The following is a 17,890-nucleotide window of genomic DNA, read 5'->3' as shown; positions in this document are numbered from 1 at the left end:
AGGGTTGGTACCGCACTCAGCTACGCGGAGGAGCCTTGAATTCGCCGGTATCAATCATCGGAGACGGCGATGTCCACAGACATATACCACGTCGATCTACCGAGTGGCGCCGGAAAGCACCCTACTGACCAACACTTCATCCGACTGCTGAAGCCTTCCATGTGCAACGATGGCTCCGTGGAATGCGAGATGCGAGCATTTTCGTCTTCCCCTCCGCCCTATGCCGCACTCTCATACAGCTGGGGTGGGCGTGTCGCCGACTGCATTGTTCGAGTTCATACTAAGTCATCTGCTCGCTTGACGCCGGTCAGTGCTGACCTCAGGAACGCTCTCCATCGCATCGCTCGAATGGAGGATACCAAATGGGTATGGGTAGATGCCCTGTCGATCGACCAAGCATCAGTCCACGACAAGAACGACCAGGTACGCCGGATGAAATCGATTTACAGTGGGGCAAGCAGAGTTCTGGTCTGGCTGGGAGAGGAGACGGCGCCTGGTGTGGGCTTCATGTCTCCGCGACATCAAAATGCTGGGATCACCTTTGCGAAGCTAGAAGAATTATTCGCCCAAGGACCTAAGGTCTAGTAGACTCGACTGTGGGTGGTCCAAGAGGTCTCATCTAGCGACAATGTGGACGTTTGCATTGGTTCTCGTATCACACCGTGGCTACACTTCATGAATTTGTTCCCCTCAAATGAAGATGTATGGGCTAAAGCGAGATTGTCTTACGCCATGAGAGAAATGCTAAGATACAACACGCCCACAAGTCGATCGATATCGAGAGACGCGCTAGACTTCCTGGCACATCCTTACAGCTCGCCGAAGAGCGATCTGGCTGAAAAGATGCACAGCTTCAGGAGAGCACGGACCGACCTCAGAGAGCTGAGAAATTTGAGAAAGAACATCATGGAGACTTCAACGGGAATGGACATTGCATCTTTGTTACGTTCGACATCGCCGTCGGGCGTTTCTCAGCCACTGGATCGTGTGTACAGTCTGGTCGACCTGGCTAGCGACACTGTACGGCGCGAGCTACCTGTCAGTTATGACTGAGGTCGGGATATCGCGGCGCTCTGGGCGGATGTTGTCCGATGCCATTGGCGAATCACCTCACACATGGGCATCGTTTTCGACCGGTGGCCACGAGGACAGGGCTATAGCGACTGTACATTGCGCCACTTGCAAGCCATGCGAACGTACCAAGACAGTGAGTCAATCAAGTTGTCGTGTGCGGAGCGGGACCCACCCACTGATACCAATGGTGACCAACTCTTACCGACGTGGATGCCTAACTTTTCTAAGGAACAAGATCTTGAAAAGAACGTACTAACGCTAGACGGCTATACAACCACCCGACAGGGCTAGCCTCAGCCTAACGACATACGCGTCGGTCCTTGCATACTGTCCATGAAGGGCTTCAAATGCGACGTGATCACCGGGACAGGGTCGTATCCACGGGAACACGTTTGGAAACCTAATATCGAGCGTATTGCGACATCGGTGGCAGCCGAATCTCGACTGGGCTGGCCGGCAGAACTCAGGACCCTGTTGGCGCAAAAGGGGGACATCACAGCGTTGCACCACGAGCTTTATCGCTGGCGAAGTATGCGAACACCTTTTGTCATCGATCCGACAGCACCGCCCATACGGGGACACCTCATCTTCATGCGCCAGCGCTTCGTGGGCTGGACATCGTACGAAGCAGAACTCGGCGATTTGATCATCATACCCTTTGGCTCGCGAGTCCCGGTTATTATCCGTCAACGCATTGTTGGCAAGGATGCGACGAGCTCCACCACGGGCGAATCTATAGCTTCCACGAGGCCGGCCAGTACACCTCAATTCTACACACTTGTAGGTGAGTGCTACGTCCAAGGCTGGATGCACGGAGAAATGATGGACCGTTATGAACAAGGTGAATACAGGAGTGAGACTTTCGAGCTTGTATGAGACACACTCGTGTTCCGCCAATGGTGAAGGTATCTAGATAGAACCGCTAGTCGAGCCCTTCGATCCAGCATCAGAAGAAACCAAATTCCCACGCAATCCAACGCCGTCGCTGCAATCCACTTCTAGATATACTCTAGGTATTAATAGGCACCCAAGAAGACAAGGTCTACTAGACCTCATGCCGGCTCACGAGCTCGTACTCTTTCTGCGCGCTGGCTCTCCGCCAGAATGGAAACTTCGATCGGACGGAAGCCATCTTCCACTTCGGCACGTCGCTGGCGGGCTTCTTGAGGACGAGGCGGTGGTAGGTCCACCAAGTGCCGAAGATGATGGTGAAGCCAAGGGCGAAGCCGATGAGGGTTACTAGGAACCAGTTGCGGGCCATCTGTATTGACATTAGTACAGATCTAACAGTAGAAGTGGAAAAGCCGACTCACCCAGAAGATGAACTCCACATCCGCCCCATGCCAGCTGTTCCCCAAATGATGCGTAAAAAACGCCCATGGCGTGCCTTGATACTCGTCCGGGAACAAGATCCTGACCTCGCCATCATCCTCGTTCAAGCCTTCCGAGCTGTAATGCCGCCAGATCACGCTCAAGAACAGCGGCCCCGTCGATCCCATTACCGTGATGTACGGCAAGAGCCAGTTCCGATCATACGCCTGCAGCGAATCTATCACCTTCCTGAAGAAAGGATGTCCCGGCGTCGCACCCATCGCATCATTACTGATCCCCGTCGGCACCGTCTTGCGCACCCACGCCGGGTAACTCAGCAACGGCTCCATGGCCCTTCCACACCCATCGTCGAGATCCAGATACACGCCTCCATAATGGTAAAGAACAAAATACCGTATCGCGTCCGCCCGCTCAATCACATACGGATACCCATCAAACGTCTCCATGAACCACAGATACTCCTTGCGCATAAACGCCTCCATCTTCGCGTCCGTCCAGAGCATGTACTCCCACCCGTCCTCCTCGCGGTGGAGGTCGAGACAGCTCTGCTGCGCGCCCTTCCAGACAGCTGGGATGGACTCGTTCTGCCACGTCTGGTGCAAGATTTTGGGTATGAGAGCCGGGCCCGTGCCGATGCGGGAGGAGTTGGGGGAGGGCAGCTCGGCTTTGGTGATGGCGGAGCGGGCGCCGGTGACGAAGAGGAGGGTGATGAGGGTCCAGACGGTGTGGATGGCGAAGGCGAGGAGGGCGAAGAGGAGGAGGAGGAAGATGAGGAGGCCGCGGCGCATGTTGGCGGGTTGGATCGAGGGTTGCTGGTGGTTCGTATTATATGGTGTTGTTTTTGTTGCTGTTGCTCCCGGTGTAGTCGTAACCGTCCGTCGTCTTCCGGTTGCTGCTCGTTGTTCTATGTTGCTGTGTGCCTTCGTTCCTTCTTCGTAGGGACCTGGTAATCGGGACGGTCGTCGATCAGGGGATTTTCGGGGGATCAACGGAAATTAAAGCCCATACTCGTGATATACAAGTGCTTGGATCTGTAGGGAGCGAACATGAACAGAGATCGAGTAGCTGCAAAGGAGCGACGAAGAAGCAAAAGTAAGGTGGGAATGGTGACGCCTGGTGTGCTGCAGCTTCCAGTGGGAGGAGCGGTCTTGGTTAGACCAGACCGTGGCTGAGCATGCAGGGCCTTGAGCTAGCGAGTGCGGAGTGAACTCTGTCCGTTGTCGCTTTTCACGTGGCTCGGGTTGATCCGATCCGGAACACGTGATGCAGATCTGCGTTCACCAGCTTTCGCAAGACAGACACACTACGGAGTACACAATCTCATCCTCATTCCCGCTCCTGCCAAACCACCGTTAAAACTCCATATACGATTGGGTACAAGCTCCTGGTGAGGCCATATCATGGACATCTTCGACGTCCCTGCGGTCTAGCCTCTCTGCCTCCCACGGCGCTCAATTCCATCTCAACCAAGACACGCTCCAGGCGCTCAAGTCGAACCCCTCAGTCCACTCCAACAGACCGAACGGAATCACATCTCTAGCAATTCTGCGAAGCCAGCACCACCGCAATGCCGGCGCTGACACCCGCACCTCTCGCCACATTCCTTTTACACTCCTGGCCCCCATCATGAGTAGCAAGCCAAACGATAGCGAAGACGATGACCCCGACAATTCCCACGAAGACAAGCAGAACACCACAAAATCCTCTCCGTGAGCCGTGGGCTGGCTTGGGTAATCTTTCAACTAACTGGGCGGCAGCTGTTTTGATCCTCGCCACGGGAGCCGCTTGTTGTATCTCGGGAGATGGTTCTGGTATGGCTTCTTCGACGACTCGAGGCTCTAGAGCAGATTTTGGTCCCGGGCGGTGATAGTCGAAGAGAGAGTATCGTGGGAGCGAAGCATTGGAGTTCGCTTCGTTTGTGTAGGCCGGGAGAGGATGGGCTGGAAGCGGCCACTCTTGGAGAGGGGCCCCTGACTCTCCCTGATGGAGTCAATTGTGGTGGCGGCATGGCTGATCCGAGGCAGTAGATGGTCGTGTTACCCAGTTTGATGGTGACTCGGGGATCAGGGATGTGGTGAAAGACTGACGGAAGTATTGCCCCCGTGCTGCATTACTATCTTCTCCGAGAGAAGGCAGTGCAGACGGTTTTCGGCTGTGTGACAGACAACTCTGGACCCATCAACCCACAGACATGGGAAGGCGAGGTAAGCAGGTAAGTTTTCATAAACTTGATACGCTTTCGTATCATTCTGGTATGCTTCTAGCTTGCTCTGGGCCTGTCCCCGGGGATAACATTGGAGACTTTGTCCTGCTACGTGGCACAAGAAAGATGCTGTACGTGCTCCATGGTAAAAGCATCCCGCTGCATTGAGTTTAACGGGAAACTGAAAGACGGGAATGTACTTCGGCATGCACAGCATACTGCAAAATAAAAGTAAGTGAGCAGAAGTTGGGCCCACTGGCCGCTGGCAAGTACTCGCTCTCTACCTTATCTCAAACGGCTCCTTTTATGGTCATTTAGTATCAGCATCCGCCGTCCAAGCCTGCCAATGGCTGCCCTCAAAACAACATCACAGTAGAAACACTTCTCTCCTCCACCCCCTCACTCTCAGGACTCGGCCTCGACATCATCCAAAAAATGAAGAACAGCCCCAGCGCACTAATCGCCATCAACGTCAAACCAGCCAAACATTGCTCCCCAGGTTTCGTCTCCGCTCGCCGTTGAACGCCTCGAACTGCATCGCCAACGGCGGCTTCGTCTCTGGCCTGGCGTCTCCCACGCTGTGGTGCTCGCTGGGCCTGACGTTGGCGTTCGCGCTGCGGCCGGGCTTCTTCGACTACGCGCGGTTCCGGGATGGGCTCGGTGGGAGCGGATTTTTCGCCGGGGCGGTAGTTTTCGAAGAGGGAGTAGCCTGGTGGGTTGCTGGAGCTGGCATTCGGGCTGGAGTTGACTGTGTAGGCTGGTGGTGGCACAGCTGGCGCCGCTGAGGATGATGATGATGATGCCGTCGCTGGTGCTGCCAAACGTGGAGGCGGTGGTTTCGCGAGGCGGACCATTGTGAATAAGGTGTTGTTGGGATGATTAGGGTGGTAAGGACAGGCGTTGGGAGTGTAGGGAGAGAATGCTTCGTGTGCTGGAGGAGTTTTGTATCGGCTGCATCGCCACGATTACCATCTCTGCCCTGGAAATAAAGGCGAGGGCGCTGGTTCCGCAGTGACCTATTCCACTCAGCCCACTGGTCCAGAGAGGTCATGAAACGTGGTCAGCAAGACCATCCTCATTATATCCAGGCTCTCGTATGGTTTGCGTGCCCCTCTCTGTCTCAGGCTTACCATGGGTGGAAGTGGCGGTGTTACCCTACGTCCACCTCACACCCCTCACCAGCAAGAGGGTGCAGGACCAAAAGAAAGAACAAGTGGTTACGGAAGTGAGCGACACACTATAGGGCTGTGTGGAATGAATCTCAAGTCTGGTATTCTTCCAGCCTTCAGCGCCTTGCTATACGATCAGGTGCTGGCTGGGAATTATTACGCCCCTCAATCGAAAAATCGCCATCAGCGCACCCCTCCCCACCCCACCACCCTCACCCTCCCTCTCAAGCCTTCACATATCCCCTCCTCCCCACCAACTACTGACCACGTAAATCAAGCGACCTCTCCCATCCAGGCTCGCAACCCTCCGCCATTGGATTCTTCTTACACTCATGCGCCCGATAAAGCAATTTTCCATAGTAGCAAGCCGTCCCCGCCAGTACGATGAGGAACAGAATCCCGAACAGAATCCCGCAACCCTTGAAGAACTCGCACACACACCGCTTCCTCATGCGGCCTACGGCGATGCGGTTCTGGGCTTGCTGTTCGGCGGCGGCGTTGTCGAATGGCGCGGGCGCTGGTGCTGGTGCTGATGCTGATTGTTCAGCGGGTTGGACCGGTGCCGATCCTAGTGCTTGTGGTGCGTAGACCATGTGTGCTGTTGCTGGGTACGCTGTCGCTGTCGGTGCGGCTTTGTTCGCTTGGTTTTGGCCCTGGCCGTAGTCGTACATCTCGTAGTCGGGCTCGTCCTCAACGTAGCTGGGTGGCGACGAGGAAGAACTGGCGATTGCGCTGCCGCTGCCGCTGTGAGTTGCGGACAGCGGGCTCCAGTGTGTGTCGTAGCGGCGAACCATTTTGGTGGATTGCTATGGTCGAGATTTGGTGAACTTGTGGTTGGCAGGTTGGAGGACTTATGTAGAGATGGATGGGGACAAGTACAGGCGCGGTGCTGCTTTGTAGATTGCATGGTTGGCCGTGGCTAAGTAAGTTCGGGGATGGTAACGTCTTCGCGGTGAGTGGTAGGGTTGGGCCTTGGTGGCTCTGAGATGGGGTTGATGTGAGTGGCGGTGACAGTGGTAAGCAGAACTATGTTGCTGGACCGGCATCCCATTCGGTCCGGTGGGTTCCAAAGACTTCGGTTCGGCTGTGCATGCGGAGCAGGCATTGCATTCTCAATGAAATTTCCTGGTCGTCTTCGTGCCGACGCAGGACAGGCTTCACGTGCGTCCACAGAAAGCATGAAATTTCGAGCAGTGATCCCCCACGTCCCTAATCGTTCAATTGTGGTGATGCTGTCGCCCCGGCTACGGTGTGGTGATTCGGAAAATCGGTAAGCATGTCCTTGCTTCAATGATACGGTCTAGAAATGACAGAATTCTGCCCGGCCTTGCAAGAATTCACGTGATCTGCCACCTGGGACCTCTGCCTCCACACGAATCTTTCAGAGCAAGCACTCTTCAGCGTTCCGCTTCCTCTTTATGCCTGATCCCACCTCGTGAACATCATCATTCCTCGCATTTTCATGATCACTGTCCTCGCACATCGCCGTCGAATGCAGTGCGAGCTCTCGGTCCTCCTTCCTGCTCATGCCCAGTAGCAACTTCGCATCGATCTTGGCTTTCTTTTTCGGTGGTCTTTCGCCTTGCTTTTGTGGTCGTTCACGCAGTGGTGCTCGACTAAGTAATTCACTCATCAGCAAACTCTGCTTCGTCATCTCTTTCGTCATCAACTATAAACCCTTCATCTTCCTCGGTGTACTTCTCGCCTGGCGCAAGACCCGCGCGCGCAGATGTGTTCGCGACTCGCTGTCGCGCGGCTGGTGGCATGGCTGGCCTTGCTGCGGGGGTCTGGTCCTTGGCTACGGCGTCGCAGGCGTCGATCCAGTCTGAGTAGACGTCGACGGGTTGTGTGAGGTCTGGTGTGAGTTAGCACGTATCGAAATCCTGCTGTGTTGTGCAACGTACAGTTGATGCCAGTCTGGAACGCTTGTCCGCATGATTTGCAGCTGAGATTGCCCACCCCAGCCTTCTTATCGATCTTGACGGAGACGGAGGTCTCGTGGTTGCAGAAAACGCATCGGAACGATGTCGCTAGAGGTTCGCGCTAGTCATATGTGAGCTGTGGTCGGTCTGAGCAGGAGGTGGAGTAGGACTGTACCTTCTTGGGCCCGGTTGGTCCGCGCGATGACTTCTTGCGTTTACCCTAGGTTAATTAGTATGGCGACCGGTACTTCTTGTGGGTTCACGTACCATGCTTGCTGTTCGCTGCTGCTGACTTGTTGATGTGCTGTTGTAGCTGTGTAGAAGGAATGACGACCGAACAACTTGTACAGCTCGGCAAAAGGCGCTAACCGTATCGAGTGGCACATGTGAACCCTCTTGATCTATCTACCCAGTCACTGTTATCAACCTATCGTGAATACAAGCAAAGCTCGGGTGTCTTCGAGCACAACTGGTCATTCTCGCCGCAAGCGTGTCACTCCAGTCCCAGATCTGCCGGAGTCTACATCTGTGAATAGCGTACAGTGCAGTTGCCCCTCTGTTGACGGTACATCTTCTCACCAAACAACCGTCAGGATCTGTTCCAACTCCTCCACAACCTATCCTGACAAGTCGCTTACGCTGTTATGGAGCCTTCCGATGATTCAGGACTCAACGCTAAGCTGGACGCCATTATCGCCTCTATCAACACTCTTCGCCTAGAGCAAGCTCAACTGGCCTCCGTGGTAGACGCAACGAACGGCCGTGTCAACGCACTGCAAGGAGTCCAGCAAGCCCAGAATGGTATCACCCAAGACGTATCTCAGCCAGGCTGGAGGAACGCTCCCCAAAGTCCCCAGCTCGATCCACACGGCCATCCCTCGCGAGACAACATCAGCTCGATAGACGGATATGGAAGGGACACCACGTTGTCAAACTCTCCGCCACCGCCTCGTAAAGGCAGCACGACCACTTCAAAGATCATCCTGACCTCCTACCCAGGCCAAGCTGGCGTCGATCCGCTACAAATGTCCTGGGGTGAAAGTGAACCCCAGAAACGAGGTCCAGTTGTGGCCTCACGCAACCCATCTACCATCAAGCGAAGAAACGCAATTGGAGCACACGGAGGATCCTACTCCATCTACTACGCTCTTGCCGTTGCGTCGCATCAGCTCGACACAGACCATAAGCCTGACTTCACGAACACCGAGCCCGCGGCCAACATTGGCCCTTTCAAGGCGTGGGGCGACCCGAAGAAGATCGTAGCAATGGACCCATACGGCCATCTTGCTCCCTGGCTCTTCAAAGACCTTATCACCAACGAAGGCGTCGACATTCGCCCCACCATCGCCATCACCAGAGCACACATGAAAATCCCCGAGCTCGAAGAGAGCGTACGCAAAGGTCGTCTCGTTCCGGACGGCAAGATCTGCCTCAACGCCACTGGCGAGCTCAACGTGACGAAGTTCGCGGTGGAACCAACGTGGTATCTACCTGGCGTGGCAGCACGGTTCGGCATCAGCGAGGGTGAGCTGCGTCGCTCGCTCTTCGAGAACACCGGCGGCAGCTACCCCGAGCTCATTACGCGCAACGACATCAAACTCTTCTTGCCGCCTATAGGAGGGTTGACTGTTTACTGCTTCGGCGACCCGGCGAAGATGAGTGATCCGAACGTCAAGCTCGCACTGCGGGTTCATGACGAGTGCAACGGCAGCGATGTCTTCGGCTCAGACATCTGCACCTGTCGCCCGTACCTGATCTTTGGCATCGAAGAAGCCGTCAAGGAGGCCCAGCAGGGTGGCAGCGGCGTTGTCATTTACTTCCGCAAGGAAGGACGAGCGCTTGGTGAAGTGACGAAGTATCTGGTCTACAATGCACGGAAGCGTAGTTCGGACAAGGCGAGCGAATACTTTCAGCGGACGGAGAACATTGCCGGCGTCAAAGACATGAGGTTCCAAGCCTTAATGCCGGATATCTTGCACTGGCTCGGCATTCAGAAGATCGATCGCATGCTCAGCATGTCCAACATGAAGCATGATGCTATTGTCGAGCAAGGCATACCAATCGTGGAGAGGGTGCCTATTCCGGACGAAATGATACCAGAAGATAGCCGCGTCGAGATCGATGCGAAGATTCACGCCGGCTACTTCACCATGGGGAAGACCATGACAATGGAAGAGCTGGGGAATGTACATGGTCGAGCTTGGGACGATGTTGATGTAAGCGACCACTGACAGGAATTCTAGACGAAGACGACGCTGACTGTTACACAGCATTGAGGCGACTGCGGAAACATGCCACTGCGAGCTTCGGCAGGTCGAGGTGAGGTCGTTCGAGGCCGCGTGAGTGCTTCACAATAGGAAGTGGTGTTGCAGATCACTTTTGATCAGCGATTCAAGGCTGACCAACCTCACCTCGAGGTTGTTAAATGCCGCAACAACACCCATTTGCCGATGTCGAAGATGCCTTTCGAGACAATAATTTGGTCAAGGGCAATGTACAGCTCAGTCATCAGAGATCGCAGTCTACGAACAATCAAATGAGTACTCCTACGCAAGAGAAGAGTAGCCCATCGATCTCAGCTTCCAATCTAGGAGACCGAGTCGTGGGAAGGCCTGGATGATCTTTCGCAGGATCCCAGTCCCACACCCGCCCACAATGCTTGTAAGCTCCTTGCAGCACGTGGTATCTTTGCATGCACTGCGCATGTCTCTTGTCGAATACTACGGCAATTGAATATATCCAAGACTCCCCATCGAACATTCACCGGCATCACCACTCCTCGCTACGATCAGAAAGCCCATGTCCAATCTCTTCGATCAAATGTCGGTGTATGAGTCTTCGTCGTCGAGCGTAGGGAACAAATCTTCCGTACCTATAGGATCTTGCCGTCTCGATGCCGTTTCTAGCCTACAAGGCTATCTGCAAGCTATAGCTAGCCCAGCCGTGTCCGCCCCGTTTACCCGACTGCCCCGTCCATGGGACCCTCTAGGCCAACTCTAGCCACGTGTAACTAGTCCGTCACTCCTCTTCGGCAGTCCATCGCACCCAAACAGGTTGCAGGCCAGACACACCGTATGCATTACAACCAGTCACAGGCAGGTTTGGGGCGAAAGGGCTCCCTCGTTCTCCCACGCGGCAGTTCGCGAAGCAAGCCACGTCTACATCCTCCTCGAGAGGTGCCACATGTTCCATCCAACTTCACTCGCCTCACCACAGCGCCGACCTCCAAAGGAACCGCTGAACAAACTAGCCCAACTGCCAACGCGGGCGAGTGCGGGCTCGGCCCAGCCCATGCATATGCGCTACATCGATCGCAGCACGCGACTCGCGGACGCTCTTGCGTAGAGCTTGACAGCACATCCCCTGCTGCCCAAAAGCTCCTCGGGATCGCTCTCATTCGTAGTTTATCGCTGGCGTCATTGTGATTGGGGAGACCTTGTTTGGAGGGATGCAGCGATCGGGTAGGTGAGTTGGTAACGGTGAAGTAAGTAGAGGGCTATGTATATTGCACAGCTACGCCAGGTTGACGCCTGGATGTTTCGTTTTTGATTATCGATCAAAGTACAGACAATACTTGAAGGACTTGAGACTCTGCTTGCCTGGAAATACAAGAAGTCCATCTACTGGCAAACCCGTCAACTTCCGCTCACGCAAATCTCAACATGGCCGCCTCCAGCTCCTCAAAACGAGCCCCATTGAACGCAGCAACCAAAGGATCCATCATACCACCCGCTCTGAACCGTCAACACTCCCAGACAAGTCCCAGCCCGAGCAGGACCTCCCCAGCCGACGCCACCACTGTCTTGGCCAATGTCGCCTCCAGAGCGACATCCCCTCGGCGAGACAGTGCCACAGGCAGCAGCGTCAGCTCATCACCTGTCGAAATGCCTGGGTTCGAGCGACGGGTGAGCTGGGAGCAGTGTACCCAGCAGCGGGACGGGTATATCTCGTTCCCGGACTTTGACCAGTTGAGGAAGGAGGGAGAGACGCAGACGACATGAGCGCCAAAGTGTATAGGCGAGGCATGGTCGACGACAAAGGCTTTGGCCGTGCAAATCTACTTTCCGCAATGCGCAAACGAAACACCCGGGACTGAAGTGGTGTCCAGAACAACTCCCGCTGGCCTGTCAACAATCCTGACGCACGGAGGTGGAGGCCGACCAAGCAAACGACAGCAGCTGGCGAAGAAATACGTATACAGCCACAAGCCGACAACACTGGAGAGCATAGATACGATGCAAATGTGTAGCGGCCGCAGCAACAGGGAATCCAGCAATCAAGTCAGCAAGTGACAAGGGCCGCGAAGACGGAACGCCGTCTCGCAGGCAAAGCCGGATCTGAGCCTCGGAGACAAAGGAGAAGCTTGCATGCTCTAGGAGAAACCAAGCCGATGAGAGGCGAGGCGAGTAGGAAGGAGAGAGCCATAGTTGAAAGGCATCGAAAAGAAGCCACGGACATCGCTCCCGCTTTACTTCACACCAAGCTTCTCCATTACTGCCGAGCTCCGGGTAATGCTCACATGCGTGGCATGCGTTCAGTGTCAAACGATTGTTAGCCTTTCGAGAAGATCACAAGTACTTCGAGCATGCTACTCATAGATCATCAGTACAGGACATGAAGGGCACAGGCTGGCTGATGTGTTCAATTTGTCTGCTTCTTTTCTTATCGGACCAGGGCATGTGCCCTATCATGTCGCCATCCAGCCCTCAGCATTCCAGCCTGACCTTCCGATGGTTCCCTGTGAGTCGTAATGAGCGCCTAGAACCTCATATCCATGTGCCACCACGCTCAATAAACCTCCATCCCGCCATCGTCTTCGCCATCACACCACATCTTGCTCTTCGGAGGCTCAACGCACGTCAAATACTCCAACGTATCCTTCTCCGCGAACATCATGCCAGACTTCATCAGTGGCGCGACGATCTTTGCAGCCGACTGCTTCAGCTCACTCAGCCTCTTGCGAATCGTCGCTTCGTGCCGTTTCGGCGGATCTCCACGTTCCATGTGAAGCGACGCGTGGTGGAGCACACCTTCCGAGACCACCAGCACGTCTGCCGGCAGGTAAGCGTCCCCGCCCTTGCTGATAGTACGGTAGAACCCAGCCACGGTGAGGCACTCCCCAGCGTGCCCGCAGAGACCCGGTGTGCCGGCAGCTTGGATGGTGCCGGCAACTGAAGTGAGCCCGGCCTCAATCTGCTTCAACAACGTAAGTTGGACGCCAATCCAGTCCTGGAAGATGTGGCCGGTGTGGTACTCGTTTGGGCTCTGGCGACGAGCGATGAACTGCGGGCCTTGGGCTTGGGATATCGTTAGTAGGTCGTTGTCGATTCGATCACGAAACGTTCGCAGGTCCGCGGAGCGCTTCACCACCGCCTCGAGATCTTCCTTCAGCAGTTCCTGTTGTTGCTTCTTCCATGGCCATTTCGGGAAAGCTCCAGCGACGTGGCGAAAAGCTTCATCGTAAATGATCTGTGAGCGTAGCGTATGACCGATACTGAGCCACGAAGCAGCTTCAGCCGCGATAGCAACGTAGAGATTATTGGGAATCCATTTGGTCACAAATTGATGGAAGGCTGCAACAACCGTGTCTTCCGCCTTCAGGTGTGTTGCGATGGTTACCGCAGCTTCGAGGTGGGTTAGCTCTGATGCTGCGTCGCTCGAGAAGACGATTGTACGCGCCGGGTTCGCGACAAGGGAGAGGAATGTGGCGTATGCTTTGATCCAGATAGGCTGTTCGACAGGGGCAGCATCATGCGGCTCACATGCTTCCTTCTTGACTTTGATGGCGTCCTGCACAGACGTACTGTACGGCTCGTAGGCTTCACTTAAGCTCTCGAGGGTCTGGGTTCCGTCCAGCACTACGAGCTTGGGCATGACGGAAACATCGTTTCCATCTGCTGTAAGCATAAAGATGAACTCGACAGAGCCGCCGCCACTCTGGACACTGGGCTGTGCTGCCAGGACCTCGGAAGCGCTGAACAGCTTGTTTGAGCGAAGGAGGAGGGTTCTCTTTAAGTCATCGAACGAAGTCACGATCGCAACGTTGCCCTGGTTGAACGGTCTCTGAGACGGGAGTTAGCGATGGGTAATTGCCGGCACAATAAAGCATAAAATCATACCTTGAAGTGTTTGGCTGCATCCTGTATTCGCTCTCTCAAAGTGGGCAGTGGTGGCGGTGGCGGTGGCTGAGCGGATGTTGTTTGGGGATGCTGGTCTGCCGTAGGCTGTTCAGGAGCGGCGGCAGCATCTCCTGCTCCACCTGCACCATCCACTTGCGGTACCCCTCCCTCGACCATCATGCTACTTGTCGCACCGGCCTCCGCTGACTCCTGCGCATCTGGCATACTGTCATCCGCCGTGCTCCTAGGCTCTTGTTGGATCGAGCTGTCCGCCACATCTGACACCGTGGTCGAGCCTCGAGTCTCGGCAGCATCTGCCTGTGCAAGCTCCTCTTCTGAGCCCGTCACCATCTCCGTGGTCGAGCCTGGAGTCTTAAACCCTTCTTCTGCGCCCGTCACCTCATGTGTCGCATCCACGCCCGCCGAACCTTGCTCATGAGCCATCTCCTTCTCCACGACAAGTGCCAATCGCTGCCGAATGGTGTCTTCCGTGACCTCCGTGGCTGGTGCAGAATCGGTAACACCAATCTCGATCGCAGCCTGAAGCTTGTTTGTATGGTTCTGGATCGCAGGCAGCAAGTCACCTCGTGTGACTTGAAGGCCAGGTGGAGTGATGGGGCTGACCGTGGGTGAGCTAAGCGGTGAGCTCATGTTAGAGGATGAGGGCGCGTGACTCGCGCCGGGTGATGAAGCTGCGGTGAATGTTGCGTTCAGCTGTGACGATGAGTATGACGTGGAGTCCATGCTGCGGTCACCTGGCGTGTAGTGAAGTGAGGTTGAGCCACAAGCCGAGTCTGTCTGCTTTCTTTCGTGGTAGTCGATCTTCTGGTTGAGCGGTGCTATGACTTTTGGCGGAAGTACTCCGGACAGGTGTGGAGTCATGGATGAGCGATGAATTGACGGCTCTTGCAAGTGTTGCCGGGAGGTTGTCAGAAGAAGTCCACCGAACGCCTCGCTGAATCCTTTAAAAGGTGGGTCCGACGATTGTTCAAATGGCAGGTGCTCGTCGCAGGGAGTGAGCTGGCGTCAGGTAGTGTCAATCACTGTCATTCTTCAACCCAAGTCCGCTATTATCGATGCCATGGAGGGAGACTGTGCTTCGGAAATGCAGAGCGCCAGAGGTAATGGAGTGTGATTGTTTCTCGTTCAGAACCTGTGTCGCTTTCCTGGGTGGGAGAGCTCACTTGCGTGTGGAATCGATATCCCCGTGATTGTTGCCGCTATGCTTGGCGGCTATGCTACGTGATTCGCTCGGGCTGGCTTCACTGGCGCTTGCTTTTCGAGATAGCGAGTCATGCGGTATACCCACAACCTGGAGCCTCTGCCGTTCGTAAGCCTTAGGGAATCGCGTCTCGAATCAGTTGTCGTGCGCTTCCGGATCCCTGATCTTGGGACAGCAGCATTGCTTGCCCACATAGTCCTCTTCGATCCGCCATCAAAAGAGGTCAGGGTCGTTATCGAATTCACATCTCTGCTAATGTTCCAGTCCATTTCACTGCCGCTTGCTCTCACCAAGCTCAGAACCTTATCTCGTAACTCCCAGCCCTTGTCATGTACCTCACCCACTTGACGCTTGAGTAGTTGCCCTTCTCGAATACCTTGAGATATCGAACCAACAAACCCGAGCTCGTGAACATAAGCAAGCTAAACTGCATGCTCAACGGCGGCCGACTCCAAGCCTTCTGCTGTGTCGTCGCAGACAGCTCCGCCTCGGCGCTGAGCACAAACTCGCTTTGGCCGGTGAAGCGCGCGATCTTCCAGACAATTACGTTCTCGCTGGGCTCGTACTTTGCCTTGCCTTGCGTGCAGCGCTCAGTGGTGGAGGCCGTGTTTGTAGGCGTAGGGACTTTGACAACGACATTTGTGGCGAAAAGTTTCGGTCCGTAGTTGGCGCGGATGGCGATGGAGTACTCGACCTTCGCACGGCCGATTTCGTTGACGATCACTTGGACTTTGAAAGGTAGGTTGACGTTTTCGGTGGCGCGGTAGGTCATGAGCTGAAAGCTGCCGTCGGGTGGGACAAATGATATAGTTCGGTCGTTGGTAAAAGAGGAGAGCTTGACGCATTGATGCAGGCTCACGTCTTCTAGGGTGACGCTGCCGGCAGCGGCTTTGGAGGCTTTCTGCCCACCGATGTTACCGATGGGTCCTCCAAGGCTGACGTCTGCGCCGTTCTCGCCCAGGGTGAGGCGATCATTGAGGCCGAACTTGCACTCGGGCATACCAGTAAGATAGGCCCGCATCTCGATTGCGCCGTTGACGTCTGCTCGGAGGACAGTGCCAGAGGCGGAGACCAACAGATTGACATCTTCGATCACGTCGACGAACGCTTCGTTCTTACGATACTTGATGTTGTCCCTTCGCCAGCTCAACGCTCCTGTGGCCTGCATCGTAATCTTGCTGCTGTCCTCGAGGGCTCGTTCGCTCTTGACTCCTTCCGTGGTAATGTACATTTTCAGGGTGTCCGTCTCGGTGTTCTGCGGATAGCCAAAGTCCAAAATTTCATCCAATAGCTCATAGACCATAACGAAGTTGCTCTTTACTGCCTCCTCATCAAACCGTCCGAAGTAGCTCTTGCCCAAATTGACCAGCTTATACAGGAATTCGAAGACCAGAGCAGCATTGACATTACCCTTGGACACGCCAACGATGTAGATGTTCTCGCTCCGGATATGGCTGAATGTAGTGCTGCCTAGGGTGAGGATCGGAGACCGGATGGAGGGATTGCTGATGACCTGGATGCGGAATACGTCTGCGAGTCGCGGCCGCATGTCCTGTCTGAAGGCGCGCATAATGAGCAGCTCGCCCTTCTGATTAAAGAGCAGCACGCCTGAGAGCATCTTGTTGGCGGTGCACCCGGAGGTGACTTCGTATATAGGTTGCAGTCGCGAATATGGTAAGAGACGTGGCAGAGGTGAGGTCTTTGGACCCAGTGCCAAGAGCGCTTCCAACGTCGTCACCTTCGCGATCCTCCAGCAGCAACACCGCCACGATAACGTCCTTCTCTCCTCTTCTTATACCAAAACGACCTCTGTAATACTATACGGCCTCCTCCGAAGTCTCCTCTGTCCCTCGGCATACCCACCTCGCCTGCGCTCGACCGCCAGCCCCCCGACGTCCGCCCTCATAGGCAGCTACCCTCCCCATCCACCACAACCATGAAGCCCGTCGTCTCAGGTATGTCCTGACATGCATTCTCAATGGATAAAGAAGACATGCTAACAATGGTTCTGCAGCCTTCAACGCCTGGTAACCCGCCACCCCGAGTCCGTCCAGACCCCCCTTCGATCGCTAACCAGGACCGCAGGACATGCATCGTCATCTCCGCCTTCGCCATAGTCATTCTCTCAGCCATCGGTAGCATGTTCGCCAACAACCACCACAGCATGATGGGCAGCACAGAAGATCCAAAGGACGGCAAGAAGGTGGCAGGAGCAGTGTTTGGAGCGGTGATAGTATATGCTGTAAGTCGGCACAGAGCCTCTGGAGGCCAGTGGGAACAGGCGGTCATGTACGCTGACAATTTGGTGACTAGATATTCCTCCTCTTCTGCGCATCACAAGCATTCCTACACAAGCGGCAACAGAGGCAAGGCGAGATCGCGCTCCGCTGAACAAACGAAGGGTTAAGTTTGAGGTTTAATCTTGCTGGAGCAGCGGGTGTGTCGCGCCGGCAGTCTGGTGATTGGCGTTGGTGTTGGGAAACGGCTGCTTCAATGTGCATACATCCGACCTTGATACCCAGGCAGCACTGGCTGGGCTGAGATGATATAGGACAATCTAAGTTGGTTCGAGCAAGTACAAAAGATTCACGATGCTCTAAAGTTTTCGAAGCACTGAAGCAGTGTGGTTTGTGACTCCCTAACAGCGCACAGCGAGGGGACATACTCAGCAAAACTCTCACCTCCACGCTGGCTCACCTGGTGCAGGATAATGCGCAAGGGTATGCGGATGGTGTCGGCCCATGATGGATGAATTCCTCTAAGCTACTGAGTCTTGCTTCACCTAGATCTTCCCACCCCTTGTCCTTCACGACACCCGCCCGTGCCGTTTCAATCAGCACGCCAGATAG

The 17,890-nt window shown here is 55.0% G+C and overlaps 7 protein-coding genes across 7 annotated transcripts; 2 read left to right on the top strand and 5 right to left on the bottom strand.

Annotated features, from left to right (window-relative positions):
* Positions 1-2,119: 2,119 nt before the first annotated feature.
* Positions 2,120-3,194, bottom strand: CSH1_2 (CSG1/SUR1-like protein; the record flags this gene model as incomplete). The annotated part of the gene is made up of 2 exons (XM_064804498.1): positions 2,120-2,335; positions 2,388-3,194. The coding sequence occupies 2 exons, from the start codon at positions 3,192-3,194 to the stop codon at positions 2,120-2,122; spliced, it is 1,023 nt and encodes a 340-aa protein (XP_064657268.1).
* A 1,771-nt stretch (positions 3,195-4,965) lies between these two features.
* Positions 4,966-5,463, bottom strand: LTR77_007260 (uncharacterized protein; the record flags this gene model as incomplete). The annotated part of the gene is made up of 1 exon (XM_064804497.1): positions 4,966-5,463. The coding sequence occupies one exon, from the start codon at positions 5,461-5,463 to the stop codon at positions 4,966-4,968; it is 498 nt and encodes a 165-aa protein (XP_064657267.1).
* A 572-nt stretch (positions 5,464-6,035) lies between these two features.
* LTR77_007259 (uncharacterized protein) lies at positions 6,036-6,572 on the bottom strand (the record flags this gene model as incomplete). Its single annotated transcript, XM_064804496.1, has 1 exon — positions 6,036-6,572. The coding sequence occupies one exon, from the start codon at positions 6,570-6,572 to the stop codon at positions 6,036-6,038; it is 537 nt and encodes a 178-aa protein (XP_064657266.1).
* Positions 6,573-7,403: 831 nt separating this feature from the next.
* On the bottom strand, positions 7,404-7,970 carry ELF1 (AAA ATPase Elf1; the record flags this gene model as incomplete). The annotated part of the gene is made up of 4 exons (XM_064804495.1): positions 7,404-7,633; positions 7,683-7,821; positions 7,876-7,920; positions 7,968-7,970. The coding sequence occupies 4 exons, from the start codon at positions 7,968-7,970 to the stop codon at positions 7,404-7,406; spliced, it is 417 nt and encodes a 138-aa protein (XP_064657265.1).
* A 374-nt stretch (positions 7,971-8,344) lies between these two features.
* URC1 (putative GTP cyclohydrolase) lies at positions 8,345-9,976 on the top strand (the record flags this gene model as incomplete). Its single annotated transcript, XM_064804494.1, has 2 exons — positions 8,345-9,916; positions 9,971-9,976. 2 exons carry the CDS (start codon positions 8,345-8,347, stop codon positions 9,974-9,976), a joined length of 1,578 nt encoding a protein of 525 aa, XP_064657264.1.
* Positions 9,977-12,488: 2,512 nt separating this feature from the next.
* On the bottom strand, positions 12,489-16,659 carry APM4 (clathrin associated protein complex medium subunit; the record flags this gene model as incomplete). The annotated part of the gene is made up of 3 exons (XM_064804493.1): positions 12,489-13,763; positions 13,820-14,839; positions 15,382-16,659. 3 exons carry the CDS (start codon positions 16,657-16,659, stop codon positions 12,489-12,491), a joined length of 3,573 nt encoding a protein of 1,190 aa, XP_064657263.1.
* A 318-nt stretch (positions 16,660-16,977) lies between these two features.
* On the top strand, positions 16,978-17,432 carry LTR77_007255 (uncharacterized protein; the record flags this gene model as incomplete). Its single annotated transcript, XM_064804492.1, has 4 exons — positions 16,978-16,996; positions 17,056-17,068; positions 17,127-17,283; positions 17,355-17,432. The coding sequence occupies 4 exons, from the start codon at positions 16,978-16,980 to the stop codon at positions 17,430-17,432; spliced, it is 267 nt and encodes an 88-aa protein (XP_064657262.1).
* Positions 17,433-17,890: the final 458 nt, after the last annotated feature.

This window comes from Saxophila tyrrhenica (assembly GCF_035928015.1).
Source record: "Saxophila tyrrhenica strain CCFEE 5935 chromosome Unknown scaffold_11, whole genome shotgun sequence".
Lineage (NCBI taxonomy): Eukaryota > Fungi > Ascomycota > Dothideomycetes > Mycosphaerellales > Extremaceae > Saxophila > Saxophila tyrrhenica.
The sequence above is the reverse complement of the archived record's forward strand: the minus strand, read 5'-3'. Positions and strand labels throughout refer to the sequence as shown.